Below are 20,880 nucleotides of genomic sequence, written 5' to 3' on the forward strand. Positions count from 1 at the left end.
CACCCCCCCTCCCCTCCTTCGGGACGTCAATATCGCTAGTTCAGACAGTCGCATAGTTCGTGAAGTCGTATATTTTACGCTGACAAGTGGGCTATACAGATATGAGAAATCCACTGTACTTCTTTGACGTAGTTTGTGATATAGCTTGGTGCTCTTGGTACCTCGGCACGGGAAGGGAAAGCCAGGAAGGAAGCCTCTCACCTTCATAGATAGTTATGTCGCCGTGGGACGACCGCCTTTCTATCCATGGAATTCGGAAAGGCGTTCTTCCATAAGGGTGGAATCTTAAAGAAATTTCCACGCAACAATCAAAGTTCTATTTCAAGGTCCAGGTTCGGCGAAAAAATATATATCAAGTAAACAAGGTCAAGGAGTGCAATTGTTGCTACTTTTCAAGCAGATGTGAGAAAGGTTGAGTTTAAGAAATTTTAAGGTTTTCCGACTCTAACATCTGCTTTGAGATTAGTTGTAGTTGTTGTTGTCTTGCCAAAGCTATTGTTGTCATGGAAAGGAAATGTTGACGTGACCAATTTCTATTTCAGGTTGGCAAAGTTTACCCACCAGACAGGCTTGTAAGACAAGGACACTTCGTTCCTGGTCTCAAACAGAAGATTCATTTTATTTCATCTATTATATTACATGTACAACGCTGTGTCACCTTGTAGAATGTTAGAATGTAATTTCATCTATCACATTGCAAGCAATGCGCTATAATAGCATGTGATCAAACTTGAACCTTTTATTCAATAATTGACATAAAACATTTAAAACGCAGTGATTTTGGTTATCCGCAAATATTTTCATGAAGATATTTCATGAAGTGCCCTCGGCAAAGAAAAGTTGTTCACCTGACTTTCGCTAGAGGGCGCTAATGCAGCCACTCAGCAGACCTAGTGCACTTTTGACAAACTAATTTCCACCAATCCATCCCCCCCAATTATCCAATGGTCGTGAGGCCATCTTTATTGAAAAGCATTTCTCGTTTCTCTCACCGTCGTCTATAACTGGCACCCCTAAGGGGAAACAAAAACGCACCCCTTTCAGAGCCTTCTTGGAATATCCTATCTGAGGCAACTTGCCTAACCGGTTTCCTGACCCAAACATAATGGTCTCCATTCATTCACACAGCTGGCTTGTCAGAAAAGCGAGCATACACAAGTCGAGCACCTTTCCCTCGCCTAGACCCTGTCGTAGTCCTATTTTCTTAAGCTATGACCTTCGACAGTTCCTTCTACGGCTTGGTGGCGATTGGGAGACCTTGAAGACACTCAGGTTTAGGAGCTGGGCTTCTTCAAGAATTTCGTCCTGAGACTTCGAATCTTTAGTTATTGCTAGAGTAAACACGTTGGATTATGTCCGACTTAGTCGAAGACTGCATTACCATTGTGATTCACAGGTAAGATAACATCTTATGTTTCTTTACGTAGAAAGTTCGTCCATTTTCTTCTCAGTCTAGTGGTAAATGTTGAATGCACAATTTACGTGCTAAAGCGGTAATAGAGTGTATAACCGTAAACGTGATTTGTTGTTGTTGTTCACATTGTAGTACTTTTGGCACACAGGGTAGCAAGTTTCCTTGCTGTTTCTGTAGCAGGGTATATTTTTACAATCAGGGTTTGCTAGACCCTCGACTGCAACGTACAAGAGGCACCTCCACGAGCACAGGACGTGTCACTCACGTTAATCTGTCAACAGTTTATTTCGAGCTGTGTGCCTACAGGATACGAATTAACTACAGCTAATTGTACGCTTTAGGTACGTGTTCTCAAACACGCGTCGAAACAAGGTGTAATTTACAGAGCATGTAAGAGAACAGGACAAGAGAAAAACTGGAAAACCGCACGAGAAAGTCAACAAGGCAATCAGAAGATTCATAAGGGCTTCATATACAAAATTTGTGGCATACATACTGTGGAAAGCTTTGATTAATGACATTTTGGTTTTAAAGGAAACGGCCTAAGGGTGAACGTGTTGGGGTAGCCCCTGAAACATGTTGGGGAACATATCATTATCAGTGACGGCGAGAAAGAAATAATAGAAGCACCCAATAGTAAGGTTCTTTTCTTCACAACCAAATGCTTTACAAGAGCCAAATAGAAACACTAGCTCATTTGACAGTTCAAAGGTGTATTCAGAGAGAGTAAAAGGTCAAGGAAGTCCCAAAGCCTTTTTCAGGCTGTATGGACAGTTGGGTTGTTATCCACTGTGTCTAGGGCCTAGCCCTTCCTTCACCTTTCACCGCCTTTTACCTCCCCAGCCGAAGTCAGATACCCATTTTGCAACTGGGTGGAGTGAGCAAAGTCCCGTCAAGTTATAGGACATAATGTCTAGCCGGGAACGACAGGAATTGACCACTCGACCTCGGCTCTTCCAGCCTAGGCACTTAGCCGTTCGACGCCAGGTGTTCACGAAAGACGGCGCCACAGATATGCCATCTATCCGGGACAGACCTGTCATACCGCGATCGGCTAAATAATTATTGATACAGATGCTAAATAGCTGATACAGCACGACGCCCAGTCCCCCACTCCAAGCACAATCAACATAAAGGTCACACAATGTAGGCAGTTGAAGCCAGGTGATTGTTTCCTTTAGACATTTTCTCTTGCTGGGGACTGCAAACCCATATTCTCACTGACTGTCCTTTGTATGTGCCCCTCATGTCTACGTTGTTATCAGCACCCCAAATTAAGATAACAATCTGCAACAAGTCAAGTGATGTAAAAGCTAAGATCTTTATCAGTCAGTGACATTCCAATATGAGATGACAGCACATGGGAAGAAACGTAACCCAGCTATGCAACGACCTATTTTGTTCTTTGTTGTATTTTACACTGGTTATGATTTATGGAAAACGTAGCTGGAAGGGGGCTAACGACACCTACCCTTTTATAGCACAGCTTAGAACAATCGATGCCCTATATCTTGTAGAGATAACAGGTTTATTGCAAATCCATGCCCGTTGGCTAATTGTAAGTAACATGAAAAGGACAGACAAATAGAACACTTTAGCATGCATATGTTGACTCTAGTTTGAATGCTGAATCTAAATGCTACTTGCTATATATAGCTATAGGTTCGACTTCTTTTTCGAAGACAATTTAAGACAAATCAAAGGACCCCACTTTTCCTGTGGTGTTAACCCTTGTCCTGCTAGATTTGCAGAGCAAAAATAGACCCCCCCTGCTGAAGTGCCCAGATACCTGATTATGAGAGCAGTTTTCTATTTGTCCGTAAATGCGAAGAAATTATAATGTGACTTCTTTAAACAGCTTCTTTCCTTCGTGATTGTAGAAGGAAAGTTCTTACTACTTTTAAAGCGACATGTTTTTCGAAAGAAACAGCCTTTGCGTCGCACAATTTCTCCGTGAATAAGTAACATTTTCATTTCTTGTATACAAATATCCATACCATATTATCAGTCCACGAGTTTAGACACAATGGCACTAGAAATAAGCTTTATTTCGTTCAAAGATGGGGAAAATGCAATGATCTGACGGAAGACGAATGTACGTGCGGCATTGACAAAGTCACGTGTTGTCTCGCGTGAATTGGCGCAATGCATGATGGGTTAACCCAAACGAGATGTCTCGAGATCGAGAGTTGCTAGAGTTCGTGATCGGGGCAACTACGGTAGTCTTTTTCACATCCATGACTTTATATTTTTCTTTGTTTTGTTTCCATGCTTTGATTTCTAATCGACGAAATACAACTCGGAAAATTCTGTAGGGTTTCGGCGCCGCGGACCATGAGGTTTCGGGCCTCCGGTGTTCTGGCCATCGCGCTTCTGGGAGTGTACCTGGTCACGATCGTAATGGTGGGCTGCAACATCAGCTGGCTGGTTGGCATAGATTCTCGTGGCAACAGGTCAGTATAATCTCCAAGCAGACGCTTTTTTTGGCAAGATAGTATCCATGATAGCCTTTTTTGCGGGCCTTCTAGGCGTTTTCTGGGGGCGGCAATACGATCTCTCTAGTAAACGAACCTGGCCGCGATATGTTGAAATTAGCAATACAGCGCTCCCCCGGAAAATAAGCGCTGGCGCCGCTCAGAAGGTCTGCAAAGGAGGCTTATCCATAGGCCAAAACAGTGCATGGGGTAGGTCCTGGTTCCTTTTTTAGCCATTGAATACCCTTGCCAACTGAAAGATCTGATTTTAGATCTAGATTAGTTGCTACCACACTGCGTTTGGTTGGGATTTTCTTTTTACGTAGGATTACATTTGGTTTATGTAAAGACTACCCACGGGAAATGGAAAATACAGTTATATTAAGAAAGCTATCAGTAGGAATATGAAAGGTTGTTATGAGAGTAATTAATTATAATCTCTGTGTATTATTGTGGTATTATATACTAAAGAAAGAAATGAACTGTATACGCTTGTAGAAAACCTATTTCCCTACTTCACACATTTAAGTACTGTACAAAAATTCATATTCCTAATGCGACTAGACAAACCTCCCATTGAAAAACACGTCTGTTCTTTTATATCTACTATAACCGTAAAGCGAGAGGTAGAATTTATCTAATGATAGCCATATTCTTTTGTATACGTAAACTGTACTTGTTATTTTGTTTTGTTGTGACCTGTACTTAGCCAGGTGTTGCAGAAATGTGCAATAAAGGTCTTCATTCATTAATGCTGGGTCCCAAGCCCATTCAAAGCCTACGTCTTATTGATTGCTTTTTTAATCTTTTGTATACAACACTCAACAGAGTAGAAAGAAGAAGCTTAAAGGACAAGTGCAGATGCAACTGTGGTGCCCAGGGATCCAGAAAATGTCCTCCTGGAGTTTCTGCAAGAGACGTCAATAGCGCCACACGGCGACATACAACGGACGAGATTTCTCACCTCATAGACGTCATAGTTAAGGAGGGCATCAAGAGAGACCGCATACTCAAGGAGGCTAACGGAAAACTTCTCAACAACAGGAATTGTTCAGATACGAAGGAATCTAGTGATGACTATTTCGGAATCGCGGGAACGGAACCGTCCTCTGTCGTACAAAAGAACAGGTCATTGCTCCTGACGGAAGTGATGAGTACCTTTGAGGGAGAATGGAGGAAAAACGAGGCTCTGTTTCAAGAAATGAAGTGAGTAAAACTTGTTATTTTTGCATTCTACACTACTTAACTAAGCTGCTAAGGTTTGACAAGTCTTCTGTTTTTGGTGTGTCTGTTGGTTTGTGTTGCTGTGTGACCGTAGTTATTTGAATACATTGTCAGTAGACAGGTAGGAAGTGAGAGGAAGATCGGTCACCACAAAGGTCTGACTTGCGGGAGTGGCAGGAAGTAGAGTTCAGAGGTGATAGAACTAGCTGTTAATCAGACATGACCGTTCGGGTAACCAGGTCAAAGAAAGAGGCTACTGATTCAAGGGGAGGTTTTGTTTGGCCTGTCTGTCTTTGCCATATTCTAGTCACTGTCATCGTAGAGTGTCAGGAAGTGATCAGTGGGCACATGTAATATATTTGCATAGTCAATGAGATAAAAATAAACAAGATATATACGAGAAACTCTAAATAGTTCATGGAGTCGTTAGACAATCTTTCTCTTGCTGTGTTTTTTTGGTGTGTGTGTGTGTGTGAGGGGGGGTGGGGATTGCAACATCTTCGCATGTCCACCAAAATATAGCTGAAAACAGTTCAATGGACGAGTGAAAGTGTCACTTATTTCAGGCATATCAACACAATTATTCCGGGTAGAATCGATAAAATGTTTGATTTGGATGGTTGACATAACGCAGTAGGTGTCCATAAAAACAACATATTTGGAAGGTTTGAAATTTTTTTTTCAAAGAATCTTGACAAATATGAATCGACCAGATTGTTTGTTTGTATCCTTCCATTTGTTGAACCAGATGTTATCTACCACAGTTAATAGTTATTGGTGATTATCACATAGGTAGATGGCGTCGACCAATCAGAAGCCACCATTGCCCACAATAAGTGGTCTGTTATCACGCCATAACACACCACTTATTGACGTCATGTCAGAACACAACCGTTCCATTTTGTAGAGGGGGTATCTTTTTGATGAATCTTTTTCTTAACCTTGTTTAAAAAATCTTTATAACCGTTGCATTTTGTAGAGGGGGTATCTATTTGATGAATATTTTTCTTAACCTTGTTTAAAACAATCTTTAATGTCTTAGAATTCCTAAAAATTTCCTTAGAATACATGAAAAAGGGAAAACAAATTCAAAATTCCCAAAAATGTTCCGCGTGTTCCATTTGCTGTTGGCCAAAGAAACCACGTTCTATCTAAGGTTCCGCGCGTTCCATTTCCTGCTGGCCAAAGAACCTGTGTTCTATTCAGGTTACCTGAGGTCATGTTGCAGGGAGATTCTTCAATGATAACATTTTCTGACTGACCTGAAACCGACCCTCCTATCCTGTGTGGTTGAAATGAATAAAGCAGGCAACAGTTGTACATATTCTTCATCATCTTCTGTTAAAAAAGGACAAATGTGAATTCTGAAATGCATTCTTAATAGTATAAGGGATCTATGCGTCAAACAGAAATTGTCTACTCTTATATGCGTCAGTTTGGATAAGCTATATGATAATAACGTTAATGACCCGCCTCTTCCTCGGTGTATATGGTGTCATAACGCCTGGTCATGTGCTATAACCACCTCATAAAACCACCTCGTTCGCTTCGCTCACTCGGTGGTTTTATTCGGTGGTTATAGCACATGGCCAGGCGTTATGACACCATATACACCTCGGGGCGGGTCATTAACCCTTAATTATCCCTCTTGCGTAAGTCCAGCACCCACAGGGTGATGGCAGGTCAAAGGTCAAGGCCCCTTAGAAGAGCAACAAACACCTGTGCAATATTGTTTTAGATTGTTCGATGGCGTTTAGAAAAATGGGACGTTGAAGAGTAGATACATTGTATGTCTACACAAGAATAAGTAAAGGGCCTTAAACTTTTACCTCAGCCCACAATGCACCACGACTGCACATGCGCACACGGAACTGTGAGGTGGGTCATTGTCCGCAGCCGCAAGCAACAAATGATTTCATTGGTGATCTGTGGAGAATATCTAGGTATTATAAATTGTTAACTGTTGTTTATATCAACTGTTTGATAATTAAACATTTTTTCAAGTTGTTGTTCTTTTATTTTTTAGGCGTGACTTGACAAGCTGCTGTGAGGCGGAGTCGTCATTCATGACAAAACAGAATGTCAGAGTAGGAGAGATCATACCGAATGTTCTCAACCCAAAACTACCTCTAAAAATGACCAAGGACCTCTACAGAAATTTGATAAAGGTATTTTTTATAGTATAAAAACAAAAGCTTAGTCTTGTGTCCGTGAATCATTTCATACAAATTTATTCACAACCACATACAATATCTACAAGAGCCGACATTTCGGTGCCCTTTCTCAGGGCAATAATGACTGACTCCACTCCTCGCTACAGATAAATATATATATAGGTGCCTCCATTAGAAAGGTGAAAGTCACCGAAACATCGCATCATGTACATATTGTATATGGTTGTAAATAAAATAACTTCATTAAACAAAGAGTGTAGTCTTTGCTTACAATTTCAGCTACACTTACTGGTTTAATTTAAGTAAAAAACAATTTAGTATACATTAATACGCTGAGTTACTTGTTTAAAGATTAAAAATTAACAAACATCATCGTTGATCAAAAATCGGTTTACTGTTACAGATACTAGTTAAGATGCTTTTTTTACACAGGACTGGCCTTTCAAAAACCGCCGCTTCAACACATGCGCAGTAGTTGGAAACAGCGGCATCTTGCGAGGAAGCTATTGTGGTGCATCTATTGACAGCGCTGATGCCGTGTTCAGGTCAGCCAATTGAATGAATGAATTACTGTGTTTCGAAGTAGCCAACAAAAACGCAACTGCGATTCCAGAGAATGTGAATGTAACGAAATTTGACACTTTTCTCATGATATAAGCTATAAATATATGTTTCCCGTGTCCTATTGAATTCAAAGCAAGCAGTGTTCCAGAGCAATATTACACCTTTGCAAACAAGTAAAAGCTACACAGTTATGATATAAGGTCACAATTATGATAACAAATAACTTTATCATAATTGTGCCCTTAACGCAGAATAATGTCAAATATGACCATGTTATATTTTCCAGGTGTAACTTGCCACCTCTTGGCAAAAAGGAGTATCAAGAGGATGCTGGGACAAAATCAAGTTTCACCACTGCTCCTTTGTCAATGCTAAAATCGTAAGTAGGAAAGTGTAACCGTTTGAGGTACAAATATCATACATGTTGACATTCGGATTCGGTGTATCTTGTTGTCAGGGTAAACTGAAAAATATACAGGCCAGAAAGTCTAATACATAACTAGCTTAACTGTTTATTTATCTCTAGAACACCAACATGTATAAATGATATTTTACATGGTCATCATAACACCAAACAGTAACGATGCTTTACAGATCACAGATTTAACGACATTTAATGTGGTTGTTAACCATTTGTTTAATTTTTCCTGCGTTATTGTATGTGTGTGTACTCTTGCATTTTCGTCTTAGGACATGGGTTTGCAATTAGAAATAAATTAGTAACCTCTATGATTTGATGTTGTGCATATAACTACCTACAGTTAATTCCATTTCGTGATAGCCGCACTTGGCACATCACTGAAAATAACGCAACAAGTGATCAGCAAATCTGTTTAACTTGTGCCTAAGCAAGTGTCTGCAACATCAGTACACGTTTATAGAATTTTGTGATGTGCACACCTTGTAAACTGTATTTGAAATCGTTGCAGGTACATACAAATGAAAGACGACTCTGTGAGAGAGCAGTTTCTTGAGGACATGGAGCAGTATGACGGTATCCTGTTAGCAAAGAAACCCAACAGTGAGTACTGAATACCATTACCTTTCATTAGCAAACTTAACGTACATGTATCTATAACAAGATATTAGCATCGTTGCATCAGAGCCGAATACAGCTACTACAAGTGTAGGGATGTCCATGTACCTCAACTGGTAGCATCTTCACAGTTGAGCTCCTGGTTCCAATTAGTAGCTAAATTGAATCCACAGGAGACCCCGGTCAAAATCCTGCATGGGATGGGCATCTCGGCTGGTAGCCTCTACCAGGCCCCGTCCTATCGTTGGAAAAATAGTAGAAATCGGTCGAGGTATTCCGCTATACAGGGTAGTCCGCTACATAGTGATGCTCCATCAGTATCGATGGACGGACTGTATAGCGGACCTATACCCTGTGTAGCGGACTACCTCGGCCGATTTCTACTATTTTCCCAGCGATAGGACGGGGCCTGGTAGAGGATACTCGGTTGGGGCTGCACCCACTTTTTGAAAGTGACTTAACAGAGCCAGGGGGTGTGTCAGCTCAAGCACATTAGAGAAGAAGGGCTAGTAACCCCTCCCTGTTGAAATATACCTTGCTGCAGAAACAACAAGGAAACTTGCTGACCTATGTACCGTGTGCCACTAGGCATTACAAGGTGAACAACAAAAACCGATGCTTAAGTACTACAAAATGAGGATGAGCCTAAAATAAAAGAATATGAAAGTGACTTTCACCCACACAGCACACTCGTAATCAAAGCCAGTGATGACGTTCACATTGAGAAAATACCATTTGCAACACCATAGTATGTCTACGACTGAAGAAACAAAAAAGGAAGATCTTCTGCAATGTTAAGAAAAGTTGGTACCGAATTGCCCTCGCCTTTTGTCTTGGTCAGAAAAAATATAAAACACCCAAAACACTACCTCCTTTTCACGCTAGTAAAACTATTCAAATATCTGTTGATTCAGTTTTAATTGTAATTTTTGTTTGATTTGCAGATTACACCAAGTACATGATCGATTCTATCATAGCTACCAGGGGAGGCGAGCTTAAGATGGTGTACGAACATCCGCACCACTTCCTGCGTACCAACAACTACTGGAACAACCACGGCATTCCTAAGAAAATCACCTCAGGTTAGCAGATATATAGCAAGTCTAAGTACATATCAACATTTAATAACACCTGCATACATAGGAAAATAGATTAAAGAATGTTTAACCGTTAGAACTTCTTCCAGTGGTTGTGAAAGCTCATGATCCCATACTATACACTCTTGTAGATGTAGTTATAGATGCCATACTTTGTGCCTTGTACAATTGTTGTACGATGAAGTTTTATCAGTATGTAGCGTCCCCTCTCATAATTACACTAAGTGCTCTAAATCAATTATTATCTCACTGGGCTGCGATAGGAAATTGTGCCAACCTTGCGCATTTGTGCAAAGTTTCCTGATGTGCGACGTATTTGCTTGCGTATGAAGCCCAGATGGTCCAAACAAATTGAATTGAAGATCTGTGAACAAAGGGACTCGCTATAGAACTGTATTTCTGTATGGTAAACTATGCAACACACAGAAATGAGTTTAAATTGGCAGCGCAGAAGCTATAGCTAGGACAAAACAACCGAAAATGGTGAACGTCCTTTCTAATCATTACCTTCGCCGAGAAGGTTATGCAGAGGGTAGCGTTTGTTTGTCTTTTTGTAGTGTCACAGGATAACTCGAGAATGCCTTGATGGATTGTCTTGATATTTGATACGTTGGTAGGTTTTGATGAGACCTAAAAACGATAAGATTTTGGGCCCCCTAGCGGCTTCTTACGGTACTGCAGCGGAACTTCCTGTTTTGATATCTCGTGTTCTGGACATGCTATGGAACTTATTTTTGAGTGGTAGATAGATCTTTGGACAGAGAGTAAGTGGTGTGGGTTTGGGCCCCCTAGCGGCTTTTTTGGAACTGCAGGAGCAGGTTTTGCGTCTGACTTTGAAAGGGAATAACTCAAGAAGGGCTTGATGGATGGTAATGATTTTTGGTAGGTAGATAGCTTGAGTGATGATGTACATGATTAGACACTTCTTATGCGAATCAGTATCTAATTTGCATAATTAATGAGGAAAGTTTATACATCCGCCAAATTCCATGATAGGACTCTGAAACATGTGACATATGTAACTGAGGAAGAGAGAAATATTAATTGATATGAACTATGCAAATGAATACCTCATTTGCATAATTAATGAGAAAATACTATAACATGATGGCCTTGATGGATGGACATGATTTTTGGTATGTGGATAGCTTTTGTGATGCTTAGTATGATTGGACGATAATTATGTAAATCAGATTCTAATTTGCATAATTAATGAGGCAGCTTTAAAAATCCGCCTTGTTCCATGATATGACTATTCAAATTGTAACTGAGGAAGAGAGGACTGTTGATAGATAGAAAATATGCAAATGTGGGCCTTATTTGCATACTTAATGAGTAACTTCTATTATTCCACACTGGCAAAAGACGGCAATTTCATACATTTAATCCTTTTTTGTGGCATCAGGACGTTATGTGAATGTGAACATCGTTGAATCAAATTATGCTAATAAGGGCCTCATTTGCATAATTGATGATAAATTTGTTCAGCTCATACTTTGGACATGTTATATTTTAAGACAATCAACTGGTATGATTTATGATTGATGAGAAACACTCCTAATACGTCAGTCATAAAGGTTAAAATCATTTGGCGAAGGTATGAGGTCGTGGAACTCTAGTTGTATATTCAACTTGGTTCACAAATCTTTAATCAGAGTTTATAAAGAGATCCAGTTTTCAAGTATTAGTGCTTTCTTTGTGTAAACTGGACAACGAGTTGCCAAAGAGCAATTGGAAATAGAATATATGAGAGAATACAAAGAAAAATTCACACTTTTCTCCTCGATTGATGGGTATAGAATCAAACACCTTTTGCATTAATTTAATCAATCCTCGATGATTTACACAAGGAGGCTTGGATACCCTGTCGATACAAGAACGCCCAGCTTTGAAATGTTTTGCGACAGAAATTTTATTTTGGTTTCTTAATCTACCATGGTTTTATTTGGTTCCACAGGTATCTACCTCCTTAGTTTAGCTTTGACGCGCTGCGAAGAAGTCCACGTCTATGGCTTCTGGCCCTTTCCGTATGATGATAAGGGTAACGCAGTGGCCTACCACTACTACGAAGCACCGGTCTTCACCAAGGACTCGCACGACATGCCGCTTGAATTCATGAGAGTACGTCGACTGCATCAAGATGGCGTCATCCAGGTGCACATGCGGTGTCCACGTGATCTTAGCCACCGTTCACGTGATCTTAGCCAGCATTCACGTGACCGTGGTCATCAATCGCGTGATCATGACCAGATATCACGTGCGCAGGATCAACCTATCGACGATCGAGTCAGAGAGTTAGTACAAAAGGAGAAGAAAAGATCGAGATGACAGAAGCACTCAGAGCTCTCGCAGTCGAATGTCGAAAGGCATAGATATCTAAAAGCTCCAGTCACAGAGTATTAAGCTTATGAAGTTAAATCTAACGCAGGAAAAAAGTTAGTAACTGCTTTGAAAAATGAAGCAGAGTAACGAATGAAATATCTAGACTGCGTCTTTGTATTGTTTTGTGTATCACAAATGTTATGCTAGTTTTTCATCTTTTGCAAGAGTTGGTACTATTATTTCTACCACTTCATTCGAGTAGCGGAATCAATAAAGCATTTGCCAGTATTATGTTTTAACCAGACTATTTTGAAAATACTTAAAGAACATGTTGCTTGATTTTCTTATTTTCTCATGTGACGTGTAGGTCTTGGTTAGCAAGAGTAACGAAGACTGTTGAAAACCTTTAAAACTTTTGACTTCAGAAGAACATTTTGAAAAATAATGTTTTATGAAGCTAGTGGATACTGTCCTGAAATGTATATTTTTAGGTCATATTGTGCAATAGATAAAAACAAAAAAGTAGTGATTAATATCAGAGCACACAACATTAACAGAAAGATTGCTACAAGTGTATATTTATGAATATATAAGATGAATGATCTTGATATATTTAATTGAAATAAATCAACGTCTATAAGATCGTTCTTTCAACGACTGTCCATTTTAGGGGCACAATTAGTTAGAGGGTTTAATGGATAGGAACAGAACAGAAAATGTATCTTTTGTTAAACCAAAGCCTGGTAACCATACCGGTGCTGAGAGAGCTGCCCACCCGCTCAGGCCCGCTAGCGAAAGCTGGAGAGCGTTTAAGGTTTTGCTTTCAACTATCACGGGCCGCAGTAGTTAGAAAGGCCGGCTGGTAAAAACTGTAAGAAAGAGGCATTTGCTTAAGCCGGCGTCACAATTCATGCGAGCATCGGCCGATTTTGTAGATCGCCGGAAGCTCACCGAATTTCAAATTCGCCCGAGTGTCGACCGTATTTTTCGCTGAAAACCTGCCCCGTCACAAACTGAACGGAGCTCGGGCGATGTCCGTCGAACACTAATAATCATAAATCCCACATAAGACGGTACCATCTCTTGGACACGGACGAATTCAGAATCAACTAACCTGGTAATAAGCTCAAATTTGGACCAACTTTACTTTCTGAGTTGTGGCAAATCTGTCGGGCATGAGTGAAGTGGGCGGGCACACTGAAAATAATAACCTAAACAGGACTTTTGTCATAAACCAATCCGAATACTAACGCAGGAGCCACAAAGTCAACAGATCGGTCGTTTAACCCCAATCCAAACATTTTCAGCAAAAGGAAATCGACCGAAGCTTGGGCGAACGCCGTCCGAGCTTCGGCCGACCGTTGGTAAGCCTATCGACGCCCTGCCGATGCCTGGGCGTGCCTCGGCCGACAAACATAGATCTATAATGACTCAGTGGACTTTCAAATACTAGTAGTCGTTTTGTGGAGGAAAAACTCAGGAAGTCAAGTCAAGCCTCAGAAGTCAAGCCCCAGTTCATTGATATATAAATTGAAACATCCAAAACAATAACAAAAACGAAACAGGTATTGTTTTCGGTGTCCAAATCTCATTGATGATGATTTTTTTCAATGAAAATTTAACTTTGCAATTGAATTGTCTTTCATTAGAAAGGTTTGGCAGCATTCTTTGACAAGATGATATTAGTATTAGTTAATATTACAGTATCATCTATCATCTTATGTCATAAACTAAACTGTCGTTACCTTTTACATATAAACAAGAAGGAGTTCGGCCGGAGCCCGTCCAAGCGCCCATCGATACCAGTACAACGCTCGCCCGAAGCACGCCTTATTTTTCATGAGTCGGCCGGAACACTGACGACGGTCGTCCGATTATTGTACAAAGCCCGTGCGAGGCTCGCACGAGGCCGAAGAGCTCGGGCGACCTCCGGCCGACCAAAAATCGGGTCTAAAATCGTCGGATGCCCGCCCGAATATTGGCCGAGCGCTGGGCGTTGCTCGGGCGAGCTACGGGCAAACTGTTGACGAGCTGTGCGAGTTCAAAAATTGTCGCCGAGGCCTCGCTGAATTTAAGCGCAGCTTCCAGTGCCCCGCGAACGTCGGCCGAGCTCCGAAAAATCGCCCGAAGCTCGCAGAATCGCCAGGATGTCGGTCGTACTTCGGCCGAAAATCGCCATTTGGAGCTCGCCGACAAGTCGGCCGAGCGAAATGGTTGATTTGTGACGGGGGCTTTAGTACGATTGGGGCCGGTAAAACACTCGGCCCATTGATAAGTTTATTAAGTGGTGATACACCTATCAAAACACATCTAGGACCAATTGAACGCACGTGTTTTCAAATATCAACGCACCTGTTATCTGGGCTATCATACCGATCCTGACTATCCACCACAATTAGCAGGTCAACCAATGAGAGAGTTGCAATCATCGGTTCGACCAATAAGAGAGTGGCTGGGCTATGGAATCGGTTTAAGGCATTTCAGACCGAAGCTAACAGATGGGCAGCATCATTGCAAAGAGAAAGCCTTGTCGACTGGCAGGCTCGGCGATTTTATTTTTGTCATTACGATTCAACGACGACATTGATGAAGAGAAATCCCCTTGCTTGTGCTGACGAGTGGCAAACGATCCAAACATATGTACGTGAGTCACTTGAATCCAGGGTTTTGGCCGAGATAGAGGGAGAGGTAATGTCATTGTTTCCTACTAATTTTTACCAGCGGATTTGTTCAGTCGAATCGCATGATCTAGCTTTGGTTTGCCTGATGTTAGCTTCATTTATTTTGCATGGGGTTTTGCAATTTTTGCACGCCCATGTTACACATTTTGCCTTGTTGCTAAAGGCACCCAGAGCATTTTATGAGGCTTGAAAACTTGAAATATTCTAGTTGCTGTTCTCTTTATGAAATTGACAATTAATGCCACTGTTAACCACATTTGCGTGCGGATTTCTTATCAAAAGTGTTCAAAAGCGGCACAAAAATAATCTACATGGTGATCTTTAAGTTTCACGCGCCTAGTGTAAATAGACAGATATCATAGCCCCGCCCACGTAGAAATGCAAAAATTAAACATAAAGATGCAAATATTTGGCCGACATGCAGTCACTCTCTCATTGGTCGAACCGCTAATTGTGATGGACAGTCAGGACCAGTCTTAGATTTTCTTTCAGTTCTCAGCACACAACGACATCGTATCTTTGTTCCTTTAATGTCGATATGTAATGGTATATTGTTATCAAAACTTACTATGTGTAGGAATTACAAGAAATTGAAGGGTTTTTATTCAAGTTTTAAGCCTCAGAAAATGCTCTGGATGCCTTTAATGGCCGGGTTATGAATCCTTAAAATGATAAGATTTTGAGTTGCTCTTTTTCTTAGATGCTGCTTCAAATTATATGTACCTGATGTATCTATAGGTACCTTTTACGGCTGTGTAATTAGGTTTTATCTACTAATCATTATCATGAAACTCACACGTAAAAACGCCGGTTCTTAGTTTAAACTACGTATGATCAGCGAGATGCATTGTCGGTAATATGTCAAATGAGAAGAAAACTATCTAAAGGAAATTAAAGAAAGAAAACCACGCCTGGACATGATTTTTACAAAACTAGTAAAGAGCATTAACCTTCGATTATATATTACCCGCAATGCATCTCACCGCGGATGCGCAGTTTAAACGGTGAACCATCCTATGATATAGCGTTGGCATGGAGTTTTTCCAATGTTTTCGTATTCTCAGACTAACATAGTGCGATATTTCAAATTTCGTTGATAACGATTGGCAATAATTCTATATCTAGACCCGTTCTTGTAGAATGTCGCCGATGAGAGCATGCGCAATGAGGTTCCAAGCAGCCAACTTTGGAATCACCCTGCTCTTTGTAGGCTGCATTGTTGCTACCATGCAGCTCATTGGACGGAAACCCATCCGGCTGACTGACGCCTCGGATTCTCTCAACAACCGGTATGGACACTATCTAGCGTTTGCATTTTGTTTAAGATAAGTCATTTCTCGCCTCCAAGTGCGCATATGCAGTACATTGTGATCTAGCTACAGGTTGAATCTTAAGATCCCCTTTCGCTTGTTTATTCCCTCTTTCATAAGGTCCGTTTGTTTGTTTGTTTGTTTGTCTGAACCTTTGTTTATTTGTGATAAGCTCAAATCGGCACGCAGGCCGCTTTTCACAGGTATTCTTTAACGCGACAGAAGGTTTTGGACGTAAGTTACTCAAGTGGGGATTTAGCCGTTGAACTTTGACCTAGACCACAATGTAACACGATGAAAATGCGCACTTGGAACTGTGACATGGCTAATTGCAGGAAGTTTCTATCGCCACCTATCCCTGTTGGCACCATTTACATTCAATAGTACACACCAGCCATCAACCAACAAAGATAGGGGGTGGTGTACCATTTGTTACATATCACACTACCAAAAATTTTTCTTGCTCTTCTCGTTTTTCTTGACTCGTGGACAAATTTTCTTATGTTAAGAATTTCAAGAATGAATAAGAAAGAAAAATCAAAGAATAAGTCTGGTTCTTTCGATGGACATTCTCACAACAAGGAACGCTTTCCTAATTCTCTTAGGTTAAGAGACTGTTTCTCAAAGATTTTCACCTTCAAGAATATCTAGAAATTCAAGTCCAAATTTCTTGATTTTAATGACTTCAAGATTATTTTTCTTGTCATTTCTTAAAAAACATTAGAATTTTTCTCTCCCCTTTCTTAAAAAATCTTACTCCAAGAAAAAATTAGCAAAAAAAATTCTTAATTAAAAAAAGTCTTAAATCGTGGACAAAATGTTTTTCTTAAACATAAAACGTTTTCTTCCTTTGAGAATTTTTCATGTGTATAAGAAGAAACAAGAAAAATAAGAAAATGTATTTTTGGTAGTATACTGACGTCACGTGGCGTAGGAAATTGGTCATTCGCACCTGATGATGGTGGCGGTGTGGACAATCAAGAATCCAATAAGCTTTTTTGTTTTGTTTACACGCAGTGCAGCTATTTTCTATCGTCTAACTTTGTCCACATTCTATTCTTCAGAGTGGAAAGAGGCGTGGCAGTGACTGAAAGATGCTGTGACGAAGCAGACTCTAAGAATGTTCTTCCACAAGCTCCTCGAAACGAAAATAATCTAAAAGACACGAATGCAGAGATTCTTCGCCTTGTACAAATAATATTCAAGGAACACCTTGGCATGGAGAAGATTTTTGAGAATGGATCAGACAGAGGAATTACCGCTCAAAAACGCACAAACAGAGATGTCCCCCAAGTTGACTCTCCAAAAATGAATTGTTCGCTTAAACTCAAGTCCCCAACAAAGAGGCTTGGCATTGATATTGTGGGTACAGGTTCATCTAAAGGAGATGCGAACAGTTCTAAAGATCTCGTCGAAGTTATGCGCGCCTTTAAAGGGACGTGGAGTGAAAATAAGGATCTCTCCAGTCAGATAAAGTGAGTATAGACAATTTTTTACTAAGAAAGTTCCTTGCAGGTGCTGACCGCCATTTTGGTGTCCTTGTTTTGCATTTCGGCTTGATTTGCATCTTAATCGTTTTTCTTTGAATTCAATCGGCAAGTTTTTAAGTATTCGTCTGGTTTTCTCTTCTGTGGGCTATACACGAGTTTAACATATTAGGTTCTTTCAGGAGATCATAAGATCCCACTAGATGACCTAAAACTCTTGAATTACGATACGTCAATGCGAATGGCTGAGCACGCCTCCATGTTGGTTTCCCTATGACGTCTGGTATAAACTTTCTATCTGGCAAACATATATCTATACTTTGTGCACGCCACTGAAAGTACCACGTACCCATGGCATGATATGACATATAGACTTAATCCTTGTGGTTACATGCAATCAAATTGAAATGTATCATAATATTTGCTTTTTCGGATTTAGAAAAGGTCATATTTTTGCTAACAGCAATGCGAGTTTCTGAAGTACTAAAGTGTTTTTTTAACTTTGATGAAAATATTTCATTATAAAGAATTTATCTGTTGTCCAACTTAAAAATGTATGCGTACTCACCGGAGTTTTTGACTGATTTGCGCAGCCTTTCTCAGCTTTCTTACCCAACCACCCTGGACACCTGGGATTTATTCACCTGTGACGTCATCAATGGGTCAAAGGTTGCTGGGAGTCGATACCGCTCACCGTTTCGGCATATCATGTTTGGTTTCGGGTTTTGGTTTTTGGTTCCGTCCCAAAGCTCAGCTTTAAACTCTAAGGAAATTCTGTATTCTATATCATTACCATTTCAAACCTTTTCGTACCCATACGACAAAATTGCTAAGGTTAGGAAACACCAATTATGTCCAGCTTTTTTTTTCTCTCGCTAGGCATGAGTTGACAGAGTGCTGTGACGTTGAGTCGTCCGTTCTTACCAAACAAAACGTCAAAGTGGGTGACGTGCTGCCAAACGTGCTCAACCGAAAAATGCCTCTGAAAATAAGCAGGGATGTCTACAGAGTCTTACCAAAGGTACCGTTAACCGCTATAAACCAGTATGGAAATTTCCAATGGTTTCAAAGGATCGTCTCAACAAGCCGGTTGACGGTTTAAACGGAGCATGCGCGAGTTCAAATGTGAAGTCCCCTGACTCGTAAACAGTTCTTGTCTAGACCATGCTTGATGTCCAGATGTGTTTTGTTTACCGAAAATAATTTTGGTAGGTAGAACATAGGATATTGGAGTTACCAGTCACTTTTATTTGCTGACGTTTCAGTGTCTGTCAGACACCTTCTTCGGAGCTTCTGCCTGGAGTACGTACTGCTTCTCACCGCTATAAGTGGCCGATGTAGGTGGCACTTTTTCGGCGAGAACACAGTCCCAAATGCGGCTAAGCTTGTATCCCCCCTCGCCCCGGTCCATCACTGGTGTTGAATTTCTTATCCAGACATCCTCCTTGATCCATCGGCTGCGTCCGTTGGAGCAGTACATGTACTCCAGTCAGAAGCGCTGAAGATGGTGTCAGGGCAGACATCGAAAGGTCAGCAGGTAATAAGTGACTGGTTGTGTAAAACGAAAACTCCAATATCATGTGCGCATGCTTTGTTTATGTTTTAGGGTCCTTCATCAACTTTAATATTTAACAAGCAATGCTTGAGCATCGGCTGTTGGGACGATCCTTTGAAACCAAACATACCGTTGGTCCGCTTTCAACAAAACACAAAGCAGAGAACTCAGGGTACGAATTTTAGCCACTTCGTCTGCGTTCTTCAGGTAGGATGACCCATTGACCTCCTCCCAACGCGTGACTCTAGTGTGAAGGCGACACACCGGTAACTGGCGCAGGCGCAGAAGGCCAACTTTTAGCCTTAGAAATAGGTTTGGTACCCTTGGTAAAGGGGCTTTTTTTCCAGGATATGTTGGTATTTCTGAGCTGTATGTTACAGGTAAGGGTTTCTTCCTTCTAATTGTGTGGAAAATCAGACTTTCATTCATGTTTGTGGTGTCTGTAGGCAGTAGAAGTTTGGTGTTTTTGTGTGATTATCAGGTAGAGAAGGAGGTCAAAGGTCAACCTTTGTAAACAGGGCCGGATTCGTAGGGGTTGTGCCGATTAGAAAGTTGAAATTATGCTCTAGATTGAATCTTTGGAGGCCTGGCAGCCCTGCCAATGCATGTTTTTCATGGACTAAAACTCAAGTAGGTGACTTTTGACAGCTTCTTTCTTACATGATTGCCATATATTAAGATAGGAAGCTTGATTACGCTTCTGTGGCCTGAAGAAGAAAAAGAATCATTTGAGCTTGTATTTCTGTCTCTTTCCGCACAGGAATCTCCTTTCAGAAATAAACATTTCCAGACGTGTGCAGTAGTGGGAAACAGCGGTATACTGCGAGGGAGTCGGTGTGGTGCATCCATCGACGGCGCTGAAGCCGTGTTCAGGTGATTTTAGAGCTGTCAGTACGTAGCATGATTGTTAAAGGTAGAATTGGCACAGGTTAATTCAATCAGCTCACCTGCCAATCAAAATGAGCCCGTTGACGAATCCAACTGTGCATGCGCAGGTCAAAGGTAAAGTCCTCTGATTTGTACACAGTCCTTGTCTCGACCATGCATTTTACATGTTCATATCTCTCTCTCTCCTCTCTCTCCCCTCTCTCTCTCCTCTCTCTCTCCTCTCTCTCTCCTCTCTCTCTCTCTCTCTCCTCTCTCTCTCTCCTCTCTCTCTCTCTCTCTCTCTCTCTCTATATATATATATATAAATATATAATAATATATATAATAAGGTCCAGGCGTCTTCTTTTAATGTTTCTGGGCCCTTCACCTTTGACCTCACGCATGTGCACTTACCATCGTGAACCTCCTTATAGCTCGATTTAGAACAGAAACTTCAACTTTACATCTTTTCATAGAATGTGCCTTTAAGTTAGCTAACTAGATAAAGGATGTTTTGTTAATCCAAATGTTTATACTTCAGGTGTAACTTGCCGCCATTGGGTAAGCAGATCTACAGGAAGGATGCTGGGGTAAAGTCGACCTTCACCACTGCACCACTATCCATGCTGAAATCGTAAGTGGTGACAGTCGATCATATCAAACTAACTCTTCCAA

At 40.9% G+C, this 20,880-nt stretch overlaps 2 protein-coding genes across 2 annotated transcripts; both read left to right on the forward strand.

Annotated features, from left to right (window-relative positions):
* The first annotated feature begins 1,151 nt into the window (after positions 1 to 1,151).
* Positions 1,152 to 12,952, forward strand: LOC136431502 (CMP-N-acetylneuraminate-poly-alpha-2,8-sialyltransferase-like). Its single transcript, XM_066422893.1, has 9 exons — positions 1,152 to 1,396; positions 3,730 to 3,867; positions 4,717 to 5,094; positions 7,139 to 7,280; positions 7,719 to 7,831; positions 8,137 to 8,229; positions 8,780 to 8,871; positions 9,831 to 9,968; positions 11,941 to 12,952. Exons 1-9 carry the CDS (start codon positions 1,353 to 1,355, stop codon positions 12,309 to 12,311), a joined length of 1,509 nt encoding a protein of 502 aa, XP_066278990.1. The 5' UTR covers positions 1,152 to 1,352; the 3' UTR covers positions 12,312 to 12,952.
* A 3,139-nt stretch (positions 12,953 to 16,091) lies between these two features.
* Positions 16,092 to 20,843, forward strand: LOC136429578 (alpha-2,8-sialyltransferase 8B-like). Its single transcript, XM_066419411.1, has 4 exons — positions 16,092 to 16,275; positions 18,663 to 18,804; positions 20,099 to 20,211; positions 20,747 to 20,843. Exons 1-4 carry the CDS (start codon positions 16,127 to 16,129, stop codon positions 20,841 to 20,843), a joined length of 501 nt encoding a protein of 166 aa, XP_066275508.1. The 5' UTR covers positions 16,092 to 16,126.
* The last annotated feature ends 37 nt before the right edge of the window (positions 20,844 to 20,880 follow it).

The sequence above is a fragment of the Branchiostoma lanceolatum genome, chromosome 3, assembly GCF_035083965.1.
Source record: "Branchiostoma lanceolatum isolate klBraLanc5 chromosome 3, klBraLanc5.hap2, whole genome shotgun sequence".
NCBI lineage: Eukaryota > Metazoa > Chordata > Leptocardii > Amphioxiformes > Branchiostomatidae > Branchiostoma > Branchiostoma lanceolatum.